Genomic DNA, 15,275 nt, shown 5'->3' on the forward strand with positions numbered 1-15,275 from the left:
CAAAGCCAACCAAATACATTCTAAAAACTGATCATCAGAAACTGTACAGTGACAAATTATTTCACTGTTGCTCCCTGCAGCCAGAATTCATATTATGTTGTTTGTGGTTTGGTTATAACTGCCAAAACTAGTAGATCCTGATAGATAAAATCCCCCATGACTTTGTTCAGTTTTTTTAAAAGCCATTTGGTGTCCACATCTGAAGATAGTAAAAAAATTTTCAGATGCACCCAGTGACAAGATTGTGACCACTACTCTACATTCCATATAATACTCTTCTTTTGATTGTATAAAACTAAGTAATTCATGAATTACTTTTTTAACAATTTAAAACTGAAAAAAAGGAGGAGAGACCAACTATCTGGGAAGGTGGTTCTCCTCCTTCCTCTCTGACCAGTCGCAGTTTGTGTTGACGGGGGGCCAGAGGTCGACCTCGAGGCGCCTTGTATGTGGGGTGCTGCAGGGGTCGGTCCTCTTGCCCCTTCTGTTCAACATTTATGTGAAGCCGCTGGGTGAGATCATCCGTGGTTTCGGGGTGAAGTACCATCAGTACGCTGATGACACTCAGCTGTACATCTCCACCCCGGACCACCCCAAAGATGCCCTTGATGTGAGGTCCCAGTGTCTGGAGGCCGTACGGATCTGGATGGGGAGAAACACGCTCAAGCTCAACCCATCCAAGACCGAGTGGCTGTGGCTCCCGGCATCCCGATATAGTCAGTTGGTGCCATCTCTGACTATTGGGGGTGAGTCACTGGCCCCTACGGAGAGGGCTCGCAACTTGGGTGTCCTGCTGGATGTGCAGCTGTCTTTAGAAGAACATGTGACGGCCGTGGCCAGAGGGGCTTTCTATCAGGTTCACCTGATTCACCAGTTGCGTCCCTTTCTGGATCGGGACTCCTTGCGCACGGTCACGCATGCTCTTGTCACTTCCAGCCTGGATTACTGTAACGCTCTCTACATAGGGCTCCCCTTGAAGAGCATCCGGAGGCTCCAACTGGTCCAGAATGCAGCCACGCGGGTGATTATGGGAGCGTCATGGAGCTCCCATTAACACCTCTCCTGCGTGAGCTGCACTGGCTCCCGGTGGTTCTCCGGGTGCGATTCAAGGTGTTGGTGACCACCTTTAGAGCACTCCATGGCTTAGGACCTGGATACTTACGAGACCACCTTCTGCCAGCCTCCCACTGGCCAGTATGCTCCCACAGAGTGGTGACTGGCAGCCCCCAGGGGGAGAGCTTTCTCTGTGGGAGCACCTGCCCTCTGGAACGAGCTCCCCCCCCCCAGAGATACGGACGATTCCAGATCTACGTACTTTCCGTCGGGCCCTCAAAACTTTTTTATTTCATCAAGCTGGGCTGGCCTAACTCTCCAATGATGTAATTTTAATTTGAATTTTAAATGGGGAATTTTAACTGTCGGACCAAATTGTTTAATATATATTTTTTAATTGTTTTTAAATTTTGTATTCTATGTTTTTTTATCTATGGCTGTTCACCACTCTGAGTCCTTCGGGAGAAGGGCAGTATATAAATTTAAATATTAAATTAAATTAAATTAAATCTAGAAATAAAATTATTGGACTGTTTTTCAGCTTGATCTCCTGAAACCAGTTTTCCAGCAAAGAAAGGTCATCTTGCAAATGCAAGCAGCTGAAAAAGTCTAAGAAGGATGAGGAACCCATAACTTGTTCCTTTTAACTGGAAAGGAAGAAGATTCTCTGATCTGCTCAGCTATTTGCATTCTGCTTTATTTTTTTAACATTGGCTCCAGGCCCTCTGTAGTATTTTGCAGTTCATTTAAGGAAAGATCTGTGTCAGATGAACTATAAAGGACACAGATGCTTCCTAAAATCTTCTCAGCCATATGACTGATGGTCAGGGATGTTTACCATCCATCTTCATCACGCACTGAAGATCAGCAGGACAAAGATGTAGCAGTTTGAAGGTCATTTAGCACAATTTGGAGGCAAAAAGGAGCCACTATGACAAATAGTTATGAGAAATCAACAAACTTGACAGAACCTTGGGGCCAAGAGAGACAATTAAGTCAGAAAGTAGAAGCATCTAAAAGAATGAATAGGCCCCTGATCATATTTTTGAGGTGATAATGGTGCCGTCTTCATTTCAAAGGGACACTTAGTATTTGACAGGTGCATTATTGATGCCAGTATGAAGCAAGTTATTTTTGATATTGGGCTAGTTCAGCACTTTGGAGAGTTCACCATATTTTTAAGATGGATGCTTATTACTATAGAGGCATTATTATTCAGATACATTCTCCCTCCCTGTATTGTCTTCTGCATCAAATGGGAGACAGCCATTGCTGTGAAGTAACATTCTGAATCCATAGCCCAAATATGTTGCTGTAACTGGAATTTGGAATGGTGTCCTTTAAAAGAAGGAACTCCACACAAAGCAATCACATATGTTCTCAAATCCCCTTCGTCAAATTCACAGTTTAAAGCCTGTTTCAGAGGTTTCTAAATAATTTGCTGAACTGTTTTTCTTTTGGGAATCATAATCTAGATAGCTGAAATTAAAACTTGTGTCAAATCCTCAATGTTTCACAGCTAAGCCTATTATATTAGTCTCAGGGTACTAAACTCGAAATGTTGAGATATGTCTCCATGCACAGCAAAACTGGACTATAAATTATGTAGTAGTCATCTACTGAAAACCAATAATCAGCAGATTAAATGGATTGCATAACAAACAAAACCTTGCTTCCAGATTTATCATATTTTACTTCATTTTGTTTGTTTTATAAGCTCAAACAATGTGACCAGGTGGTCTACAGTATGAAATCAAACAATAAACAAATTAGAAACCCAAACCCAAGTCATATAACATTAAAACACGTACAATACTTGGCCCCCATAGGCCCTTCAGAGGCCCTCTAGAGGCCAGAAATGGCCTGTTTCCCAACTTCCGGTGGGCCCAGAAGGCCCGAAAATCAGCTGGCTGGTGTGCACATGCGCACTGCAGCTGAACTAGAGCAACGCTTGTGTGCCCACTGATATGGCTCCATGTGCCACCTGTGGCACGCGTGCCATAGGTTCGCCATCATGGCTCTAGAGCAGTGTTTCTCAATCTTGGTAGCTTGAAGATGGGTGGACTTCAACTCCCAGAATCCCCCAGCCAGCCCTGCTGGCTGGGGGATTCTGGGAGTTGAAGTCCACCCATCTTCAAGCTTCCAAGGTTGAGAAACACTGCTCTAGAGGGTTGACATGTTATAAAATGCAGGTTTCATATTGTCAGTTTCCTGGATTTGAGAAAGTACTATATCATTGTTTATAAGTTGCTGCAATGATTTCCTCAAACAAATAATATATTCAGAAGAATCTTCACTGATATTATTTCCTGCTACTCATACCTATGGCAGTCGGAGTCCACTAGAACTCCAGGAATGATATTGACACATGCATAGAAGCTCCAGCAAAGGACTAGAGTCCTTATGACAAAATGTTTCACATGTCTTAGCTTTGCTGACATGAATCTAATTAGTTTAGCCACTTCCCTATTGCCAAGGTAACTAATGGGAAAGAAAGAGAGAAATAAAGTATTGTTTCCAAAGAGATTCAGAGCGTGCTATGGTGTAACAATTTTTACATGACTTTTGTTTTTCAGCCACGTAGAGACTGATAAATAGGAAAATTTTGCAAAGAATATTAGTTCCGTTTTTAAAATATCTAATCACTTTGCATTCCAATAAAGAATATGGCTCAGATATTGTCACAGAGGTACTACTAGAATGAGACATCTATGAAAGAACAGCAGGGACCCTTCAACTCGTTGACCAAATTAATTCACAATCAAATCTTATCCAACTTGGAGAAGAACAATTCAGCTCCTCCCCAGTCTTCTCTTCTGCCCATGAGTCTGCCTCTTCATTGTACATATATATCAAGCAGTTTGTGCAAGAATTCAAATGTCAATGGAAGTCCAGGTGTTATTTATTCCCTTATGATAAACCTTAGACATCACTCTTTAAATAGAAAACTGCATGCCAGAATCTATCATAGAGAGAGGAAGAAAGTAAGAGGAGCTTTAAGGAGAACAGCCATGCTACAGAAAAAGATGCCAATGTATTCCATTGTGCACCCTTGTGCAAAAATTTCATGTCTCACAATTCTATAAATTTTCCAGATTATACAAGATTAGGATAGCCACTATTCCTTTTGCTGCACTACAGAGAGCCCTTGACCTACAAGCACAATTGGAACAGAACATTGGACATTGATAAAAGTGGTTATGAAGCAAGACATCACTAATGATTGCAATCCCAGCACTCCTGGTTGCGCTCATTAAATGATCTCACAGTCATTAAATGGAAAGAATCTCAGGATGGCCTTGGGGTGCCCTGAGCAAGCTGTACACAAGTTGAAGGGGGTGTTGCAGTGCAACACAAAAACACAGCCACCCACCTGACCCACCAGCACAAGAAAAGCAATTTGGAGAAAGAGGTTTCGGAAGCAGACTGCACTCTTTTGGTGCTTCGGAAGCTTCCTTTTCCAAATTGCATGATCTGAAGAAGGAGGCTTCCAAAGGATCACAAGAATGGAGCCAACTTGGAGAATGGTGCAAGGTAGCCTCAGTATAAGAAGGTTGTGCCTCACAGAGCCTAGGTGTGGCTGTCAGCATCTGGAGAAAAAAGTATAGATAAATGGTGTGTTTTCTTTGTGCTGGTGGGCTAGATGGATAGTGAGTTGTCCCAGACGTGGGTAAGTTTCCATGCACTGGTGGGGTGGATGGGTGGCTGAAATTGAGAAAAGGGAGACAGGTGGGTGAGGAGTTGCAGCATTCCAGGAGCTGTTATTTTTTTCATGTGACCACAAAGGAGCTACAATAGCCATGACTTTGGGTACAGATCTTAAGTCCTTTTGTTCTGTACCATCATAATTTTGAATGGTGGATGAATGAGTGGTCGTAAGTTGAGGATTGCCTGTAAACATAGAACAGGACTAAGTCAACCATACTGTTTGGAAGGGCTGTTGGAACCCTATGGTGAAAGAGACCTAATAAACCTTGGAAATAAACTCTATTCTGATGTTAATTTTCATTATTTTGGAAAGGCTGGTTTGTAATTTCTGCAAAATTAGCAACAGAAGTGGACTTGCATCAGAACAGTTGCTTGTCTCTTTCCAAACAACAGTCTTTGCAGCTGTTGACAGTTACTACTATCTTTAGTCAGAGAGAAAAAAAGGACTATTTCTTGAGCTTCATTGATCTTATTATCAAATAAGGTTACTCCATCCTCCCCTCTAAAATAATAGTAATAATAATAATAATCAAGCCATCATGCTAGGATTCAAAGGCTATCAAGAAAATTTAGGATGTAAATTGAGACAATTTTATAGCATGGTACTGGTAATGTAGTGCATAAAGCAAGGACTTTAGTTAAAAGCTATGGTGCATTGAAAGATGGAAGGCACTTATATTATATCTATACAGTGTTCATCCACATTTCATTCAAACTGAATTCCTGACTACCATTCTGATCGTGAAACAGCATGCTGAGTAAATTCTAAAAGGGATAGGAAAATACAGTCTCTAGAATCTGAAGCAATGTCAATTATTCTGTACTATACTGAATGCCTTTAGAAATATATATTAATTACCATTTGTGTGTTATATATTACAAGAGTTGTAAAGGAATTCATATTAAAAAGGGACATCCATCCTGAGTGTGAATGCCACAGATCTGGAATGTCCATTTTGTTTAAGTCAATAAAAATGATAACTATACAGACAAAAAACTCAGCTGAAACCATTCTATGAAATTGTAGTGAAAATAAATCACCCAGAAAGCAAGTTTAAAATTGCAACCTTGGACATAAGGAAGACAGGTGCCTTTGATTTAATGCAATCCTCTATCTCTCACGCACCCACATACACATACAGTAAAACGGTAGATGCTCTCTGAATGTTTCTATTGTTTCAATGTTTCTTCGTTTTTATAAATTTATAATGTAAATTTTTATTTTCATTTTTATAAAGTTATAATATAAATTTAATGAAAAATAATTCAGACATATAATAGGCTCCAAGCTATTCCTGTGTTGCCCTAAATTTTGGGTGTACATTTCACATTACTGTTGTATGATTTGATGAAAGCAACACTGATATAGAAAACAGAAATGAGAATGGCCCGACTAACTTTGGGGCCTCTAAATACTGTATATTTAAACTATGACTCCTAGCTTAAGCTATCCTACCCAGGAATTCTACAAATTATAACTCTATTTCATCCAGAGAACGTTAAGTTAGAGATGGATGATGTAGGATACAGATTTTTAACATATAATACAGGAACTCCTTAAAGAACTTTGAGTACAAATAGAAAATTCTTCCAAATATGAATTCAATCTTTAAAAAAGTGAGCATGTATATGTGAGAGAAGCACATTATGCTTTTTTATATTGGATGAATTAAAACTTGTTTTATAAAGACCAGTCAATACTGTAATAACATCTATAATTTAAAGATTAATATGAATAGCAATAATATAGAAATAAAATTAATGACCACCCATTAGCTCTTCCATAAGAAATATGTTGGGGAAAAAAAGTTTTCACTTTGTACTCGAGAGTCTCCATCAAGCAACTGATCTATTGCAAGGAAAAAGCTCCAGGAGCAGCTGTTTACTTTAAATACTCCATTTTACTATAACACTTAACTAGCAGCAAGAGTAATTGCAGATAACACTGTGATTTAAGCTCAATTTCCAAGTAATTTTATTTAAATATATATAATGTATTTGCAATCCAGAGGAAGATAGAATAAGTACTGCATCAACTATGCAATTTAATAAAAGCATTCATAAAATAAATGTACACTTCAGTCCTCATCTAGGAAGCTACAAATCATTGTTTTGCATTGGTTTTCACTCTTAATTACTTATTAGAAAAAAAGGCAGACTGCATTAAAGCTATCCCAATAAAGTATTCTTTGGCTAATTTCTTAGGGATGATTTAGGTCCTGGTTTGAAGAAATCAATTTTGTGTTTATCATCTCACAAATGTTTATTTAAAGAAAGAGAAAGGTATATATCATAGTTAGTTGTAGAATATTGGGGAAACTGGAAAAGGAGCCAAAATGTCTCATAGAAATTAATATTCTTGCTCTACAATCATTTGCCTATCTTTCTGCACAGAATGAGGTGTATTCAAAACTCCATAAAGTTGCACATTAAGTGTAATTTCAAATATACCTAGATACACAAATCCCTCTAAAGTCTGATAGCTCCAAATTGTTCAATAACCTGTATTACTGCATAGTCCATTATGGATACATAGAGACCTTAACAGCACATAGTAACCTGGGCTGTAAATTAATATTAATTAATATTAATGGGTTTCTTTCCTTCATTCTCAGAAAGGGATCCATATGGCCCTTCTTCTGTGCTCCAAGAACAGTTTATGTAGTTCTCCCAGCCTTTGGATCATAGTAGCCTCAGAACATTAATGGATGGATTTTATTTGTTCTCCACAATATAATACAAAATGGAAAGGAATAAAATCTGCTCTTGCATACCCAAGACCTTATACTGTAAATATAAGTAACAGCACATACCTTTTGTGATCTCAGCTGGATAGGTTCAGAATAATCAGCATGAACTTACCTGTTCTGATCCATGAGGAGGCAGTATCTCACAACAAACATCTCTGAATCAACATCTATGAAGATCATAGCTACACAACTAATGGCAGTTCAGAGTTGCTTATAAACAACAAAAATGTACAAGCCTTTCTTTAGATCCATCACTTTGACAAAATCATCATCAGAAGAGGATGGCTTTCAGAAGTTTCTTTTTATAAAACTTTATCTGTGTTTTCTTTCCCTTTAACTTCTTTGCAATTCAGGCACACTTGCAATTTTCCTACATGGTTCTTGCATATACAGCACACGTTATTATACATATTTTAAACAATGGAAACGGTTCTTTTAATTGGCTTTTAAATTTCAATTTACCCTCTGGAAGTCATTTCTAGCAATTTATTCCTGAACATTAAGGAAAATCTCACACTAAGCTCAGAGGCTGGCTTGCTGAAAACTTTAAGTTAATTTGATTTATAAGTGGCCACCTAAAATGGGTGCAACAGTATGAACTATTTTATTAACTGCAGGAACAACATAAAATAATTTATGTTGTTAAAAGCTCTCCAATGTAGATGACTTAAATGCAGCTTTATAAGTGTAGCTTTGTATTACTTATACACTGGTTGTCTTATCATGTCTTTTAGAAAAAAATCAGAGAAACACATACATATTAGAAAGGTATTAATGGACTACTGTCTCATGAAATAAATCATATATTAAGTGGACTCTATTATATTAAAGAATTCTAAGGGGACATGACAGTAAGAGGCAAAAAATGAATGCCATGAACCTAATTAATAAACACCTACAGGCCAGATTCCCATTTTTACATTTATTTCTAACAGTAAAGTTACTTTAACACTAACATTTTCCACCTATCTTTATCTAAAAGCTAAAATTTTCTTTGGCATCTTATATCATGAACATATATATTCATGTGAAATAATTTTCATACTGAAACATTATGGAAGTGTTTCTTTATAGTGATATTTCGATACACTTTAAGCTATTAATTTGATTTATTGTAAAAGCAGAAAATGTTTGTTACCTTTCCTTTAACACAAACCCTATCTTGCAAGCAGAACACGCATGAAATTCTTGACCTTTTTCACATGTTTCTTTCTTTGGGGGAAAACAGGAAGGTAGAAAGGGATATTAACCTTTCCAAAGTCCAATATTTTTCCTTAGTAAACATCATCCTTGACAGTAACTTTTAAACCTCCAATGGACAAGGCTGGATTATCTGAGAAACCAGTTCTTTACTGCAAATTTATATAGTCCTTAGTATCTACAGAAAATGTGCAGAAGTCTGTATTTGTATCTAGCACGCAAGCCATTTGTTGTGTGGTTCCTAATGCCTCTGCATTTAGAAAAATCTCAAAAAATGTATCCTTTTCATCATTATTTTTAATTTAGGATTTAAAACTTCTTAAATTCCATGTACCATACTCCCTTTATTACTAGTAATTAGAGTAAAATGTATGAAAGTGAGCTTACTTCTTTCCTTAATTTTGTAACAGCATCAGAATATTTTCTGGGCAATTCAACAGCCTATTTTGAACTTAAAACAATTGTTATGAATTCAAAATATGGTGGTCCAAGCCCAAAAGATATTGAATATCTTTGGTATGTTCTATGAACCCAGATCCCATCACTTGCTAACTGATCTTTCTATATAGATGGTAAGGATTTAACTTAGGACCTTCTCTATTCATAGACAGACTATCTGTCTGAGCTACAGATTTCCTTCAATGTATGGTTTTTCCAACCTGAAAAATTATACAGGTTTGAAAAATTACTCAGGCATAGTGTTCCATATCATGATATAACTTGACGATAAATATATGTTATATTGTCATTCTACATTTCTAACAATAAAGAAAACCTGTTCTCTAATTATATGTCCACGATGGACCATTTTCCAAGTTAAATTTTGATTTAATGCATCACCTTTTCGGGTAAACTTTTGCTTGAAAAGCATATAATGAGGAAGAATTTAGCTTTTAATGCAGACAATGTATTAATGCATTTTGTAAAACCAGTAAAGCTTCCAGATGTCTCTTTAAAAACTTTAGAGCTTTACATGCATTTAGAAAAGGCTACACATGAATAGGATGATTAGAAAAACTTTTAAGAAGCAAATGTACTTCTTAGCAAAGCTCTTATTATTGTCTGGCACATACAGTTCCCTCTGGTTGCTATAAAAAGAACATCAATACCCTTTTTAAAAAAGTCTTTAAACATGAAAACAGAATGCACCCATACACTTTCATACTAACTCAGAGAAAATAAAAACTCTTCATTTTTCTTATGTAATCCAGTTTCGTAAACTAATTTCCCAGGAAGTTCACCAGACAACTCTAGACATTAGAATTCATGCAAGTTTGCAGACCACACACCAAATGGTTCTCAGTTCCCTTGTAAACAATTCAGTTTTTTAAAAGGTGGTACTCACGATCATTGCACTGATTTCCAGAATATGATGTCATGGAACAATCGCAAGTAAAGCCTTCCCACTGCTGAATACAGATGCCTTGGTTGGCGCAGGAATCTTCTTGACAGGTGGTGCTTGGTCCTGAAATGGCATAGCAAGAAATGCATGAAAGAAAGAGTAACTACTATGAAAGAGACACTATAATGGATTATGAATACTTCTCTTCATGCAACCCCCTGCCCAGCTTCCCCCCCAAAAGAAACTGTATGCTTTTCCATTTCATGGAACATGCCACAGAAATTCAGGACACATAAAGACATGGAGAATTAAACACTCAGCAACAAACAGGTAACTTGTACACAGCAGAAGGAAGGTATGAAAAGTAGCATATTCCCTCCTTGGCAAGGTCAGGAAAAAAATGCTTATAATAAGTACTATTTCTTCCAAAAAGACTAAGACTTGTCACAGTCCTCCTATTCTCAGTTAAATAACTTGATTTACCAGGTTATGCTGCAGATATATTTTCTAGCAAATTTGGTAGAAACATGGGTTGATGTGGACATCATTGTGTGTTGGGTACCTAAATAAATCAGATTAATAAATCAAATTTGTCTACTAAATCTCCCTTCATCCAAAAAAATTTCTGCTGATATTCGGGGGGAAATATTAATAGGACCTGGTGAAATGTCAGCTCTTTTTATTTGTTCCTTTGCTTGTTCCATTTTCTCCCTTGTATTAAATTAAATACCATCATAGATGAGAATTTTAGCTCTGTACCAATAATTCTGAAGATCTCAGAATTTTTAAAATTGCATAGAGGCTTTTAGAAAAATGTCTATGACACATGTCTTTCTTGGGTGTACTAAGTTAATTATAGTTCTATTTGGACTTTGCAAGTAGTAACTACTGATTTTATGAGCTTTCACATACTACTCCAGTGGATACTCCTATTCTATCCTCTTAAATACTATAGCACAAAGAGTGAGGATTCAAGATGAACAAGAAATAATTTTGACTTGCTCCATACCAGTGAGATATTTGGATACAATTAATTAGCAGTATCATATGAGATTCATCTATTAAAATGGACCCCTACCCAATGTGGAATGATTGAAAAAATAATAAACACCTTTGTTTTTTTACCAATGCTGTCAAAGCATTGACACAGAGACCAAGTGAATAATAATTAGAAAGGTGATCTAGACACATCAATATAGCTACTTTGTCATATTCCCTTCTATCCTGGAAGAAAATCATGCTATTCTAAATTTTGCTGTCACCACAGCATGCTATCTTCATGCATCCACTCAATATTCTAAGGTCATGGTTCTTTTCATGGAAATTTCAGCCCCAACCAACAGTTTTTACCACATGACAAGATCTCCTCCAGTTTACATGCACAATGTTCTATCTTATGCCCTGCAATCTCCCTCCCTCCCTTTCTTTTTTGCCATAGACCAATTGGTTTTTTTAAAAAACAAATTCTTGAAACTATGGGTCAACTAAACAACTGTTTTGTATCAACCGAAAAATCCCAAGATGCTACAAAGAATTTTTAAAACAATTTCTGACTTGCCAACTGGGCTCTAGATCCAAGTTACTTGACAGTAAGATGGGTGACATATAAATTTAATAAATAAAAAATAAATATTAGACAACATGTTTTTCAATCCCAGCTCCATGTTTTAAACTAGAGATAAGCTAGTCAATTTCAGATTGTCCATTCGCTACACTGAAGAGTTGACGGTCAACCAATATAACTATAAATGAGGGGAAAAGTTGCTACAGAAGCCAGGGTTCTCATTCTCCCTCACAGCTAAAAATTTATTGAGGAAAGGGAGAACATGTTAGGCAATGCATAATCCTACAAGACACCAGTAAAACCATCTGGACCCACAAGTGTGTCAATATGGCAAGCTGACTACAAGTATGTCAGCATTTCAGTCCAACTCCTCTAAGCTTTACATTGAATTTAGAGCTTAAAATAACTTTATTGTCACTTTGAATGTACACCAATCGGCATACATTAAAATGAAATTTTGTTACATACAGTTGTGACTTGTAACCAGTGGTGAAATCCTCTGTGGTTTGCCACCGGTTTGCTGCCCGCAAATGCGTGGTGCGTGCCAAATGTGTGCTGTGCACACACATGCACAGTGCACGCCAAACACACGCTGTATGCACATTTGCAGTGCGTGCCAAATACACACTGAGTATGCATGTGCAGTGTGCACCAAATGCACATTGTACATGTGCATGCACAGTGTGTGCCAAACATGCACTTTGCGCGGAAAAAGGATGCTTAACAAGGTAAGTAGAAAAGCAAAGGGGGGGGGACAGCTATGCCGTGCTATTTAGATTTGCTAGAAAGCAGGATTAACTGCTTTCTAGCGAATATAAATCAGGCAGCACAGCTGATTATCGGAAGTACTGGTGTGGACCAACCGGTAGCTTTTTTTTACTACTGGTTCGCTGAACCAGTAGCTTTTATCACTACCGGTTCGCCCGAATTGGTGTGAATCGGTAGAATTCACCACTGCTTATGACCATTTTTTACACTTATGACTGTTGCAGCATCCCCATGGTCACATGATCAAAATTTAGATGCTTGGCAACTGGTTCATCTTTATCATGGTTGCAGTGTGCTGGGTCATGTGATCCCTTTTGTGAACTTCTGACAAGTAAAGTCAATGGAGAAGCCAGATTGATTTAACAACCGTGTTACTAACACAACAAGTGCAATGATTCACTTAACAATTATGGCTAGAAAGATCATAAAGTGGTGCGAAACTCCACTTTAACAAATGTCTTACTTAACAACATGCATTTGTGGCTGTAACCTGTATAACATTTATGGTTTTGCCAGCAACACTAGCTAAGACACTTTAAGAGAAGGCTTATGTCTTTTATTCATGTAGAATTGTAAAACGAGAGCAACATATACTGCTGTTATTTGGATTATATCATGGAAATTTTACAGTACATTACATGAAGTTAGTCAAGCTGAAAGCTACACTGGCTTATATTAATTCTGGTAGGAAAAATGTCAGAAAAATGTCCTGGAAGTCTAAATCAACTTTCCTTTTAAGCATCCCTTTACAAACTTTCACAAATCTCCAAAATGCCATCCCATGTTTGCAACAAGAAAACTGAGAGCAGATAGTTTCTGCCATTAAGTCCCCTCTTCCATGTATAACTAGGTGGTAAATCTAAACTGTCGGATTAGGGTCCTTCCTTTAACAGGCTGGAAGTTTGGAGAAACTAGCTAGACACCTTATACCACAAGAGTGGATGGAAAGCTTGGTGTCTTTATTTCATGCTAGAATGAATCCACTTAAAGCAATTGATTGTCCTCTATTAACATGGGAATTGGACCTTTCACATGCCCTCTGCCGTTTAAATTGGCTGCTGTCCTTCCTGATTTTTCACTGCTTAATGGGTCCCTGTGCTTTGAGTTTCTCATGCTTAGTGTTAGGCAGTAAATGCTTAAGGACAGAATCAGCATTCCTGCTTTGAGAAACTCCAGTTTCCAATGCATCTCCAATTTAGTCAGGAAGATCCACAGCATGTGGTCATTAAAGTCAAGGTTCCAGATACTGTGGTCCAGTTCAAATGATACACATTAAAAAAACAAACAGAACTTTAACGGCACTGTTGCAAATAACTTGACTTTTCAAAAAAAACCCACAACGCATGGACATCCCTGCACATATTTCATGCTTTTGGGGTTTATTCTTGTAAGATACCTGCTGGAGGTTTTGAAGGAACCCTCACATAATTTGACTGACTAAATCAGCTTGAAAGTATTTTCTAGTTTATTGCAGACTAATCACCTAACAAATGCATAATTACAATTTGCATGTTTCAAATACACTTGTGAGAACGTTTTACAATGTGTATCTGGAAAAAACCCTTCTTAGGTGAGCAACCAATCAAGATTGTGTGCCTGAATCAGGACTTTACATGGATTTAAAATCTCTGGGGAAGAAGGGAAAATGAAGTGAAATTCTATTCTGTGAAATCAGCATGATAAAATGCTAAATGCTAAAGGGAATGCTAAAAAGAATTCTGACTTTCAGCAGGGATATAACAGGAGTTAGCTTACCTTTCTTTACTGGTCATAAGTCACATGTTATATTTGCTTTTCCTCGTTGGCACTCACCAAGCAATTTTTACAGATCCTTCTTGCCTAAGAGAACATCTGCCACTGATGCTTCTTTTCTTTACTAGGGTCAAAACTCCCCTGCTTGTGACACTTGACTATCGCAATAGACATGTCACAAAAATTAAGAGGTTAATCCCCCTCCCCCACAGACAAACAAAACACACTCTAAAGTAAAGAAAAGCTGTTTTATGATTGGCAGTTCATGACAGAAGCAAAAGGAAGTTAACTGATGTGCACTGAAGAGAAAAGGATTTAAATATCTTTCTTCAAACTTGGTACAGGGTGTCAGAAATGCTGTTTTTATAAATGCTTTCTGGTTCTGCTTTCTTCACCTAATAAAACATTAAAGTCTTAATGCTACATTATGCAAAGAATGTCATATCTGATATAGATTTCAGAAGAGTCAATTTAGATGTCAAAATTTATGGAAACACTGTTTGCATTTAAAATCATCTCTGTGAATTTCTCTCAAACTCACTATTTAAAGAAATATCCTACAGTGTTTTAAGGAAAAATCACACAAGGATCTGCCAGCAAATAAAAGTATTAAAAAATGCAAAATTCCAAAATAGCCACCAAAATTTACTGTCCAGGTCAAACATGGCTGTAGATAATATTAGATAACTCTAATGTTAGGTAATATAATTTAAAAAAACAAACATTAAACTCAAGATAGCTACCAAAGTTTTGTGATTCAGCAGCTAATAACATGATTTGCCTAAAATGGGATTTTGAAAATGCATTTACCAGAATGCTTAGAACTATTTTCATATATTCCAGTGACATATAGAGTGAACATACAGAAACAAGAAATTGTAAATTATGTGCATTCATATCCCTGTCTAGCTTAGCTATGGTTTTCTACAAATGAAGTTTTTGTTTGCCTTCTCTATCAGTATGACAACACAGGGCATTCTGAACCTATAATGATACAAGACAATCAGTATGAGATTCCTGAGAATGAAGTCATAACTGAATATGAGCCTATAGTGTGATGCAGTTGCAAAAAAAAAACAAAAACGCAAATACAGTCATAAACTGCAAAAAAGAAATAATCATGTTGTGTAAATCTTAC

General features: G+C 37.1%; 1 protein-coding gene across 31 annotated transcripts in view; it reads right to left on the minus strand.

The window, feature by feature from the left end:
- The window catches only part of NRXN3 (neurexin 3), a 1,299,896-nt gene that overhangs the window by 704,965 nt on the left and 579,656 nt on the right, over positions 1–15,275 (minus strand). For all 31 annotated transcript variants that reach the window (XR_009621379.2, XR_015728807.1, XR_015728806.1 and 28 more), the window contains one exon: positions 10,057–10,176. Coding sequence is in view for 28 of the 31 variants with exons in the window: in XM_060687369.2 (XP_060543352.2) it covers positions 10,057–10,176 (120 nt within the window). In the remaining 3 variants the exon portion in view is untranslated. The remainder of the gene's footprint in view (positions 1–10,056; positions 10,177–15,275) is intronic.

The sequence above is a fragment of the Pantherophis guttatus genome, chromosome 1 (assembly GCF_059756535.1).
Source record: "Pantherophis guttatus breed Tessera chromosome 1, ASM5975653v1, whole genome shotgun sequence".
NCBI lineage: Eukaryota > Metazoa > Chordata > Lepidosauria > Squamata > Colubridae > Pantherophis > Pantherophis guttatus.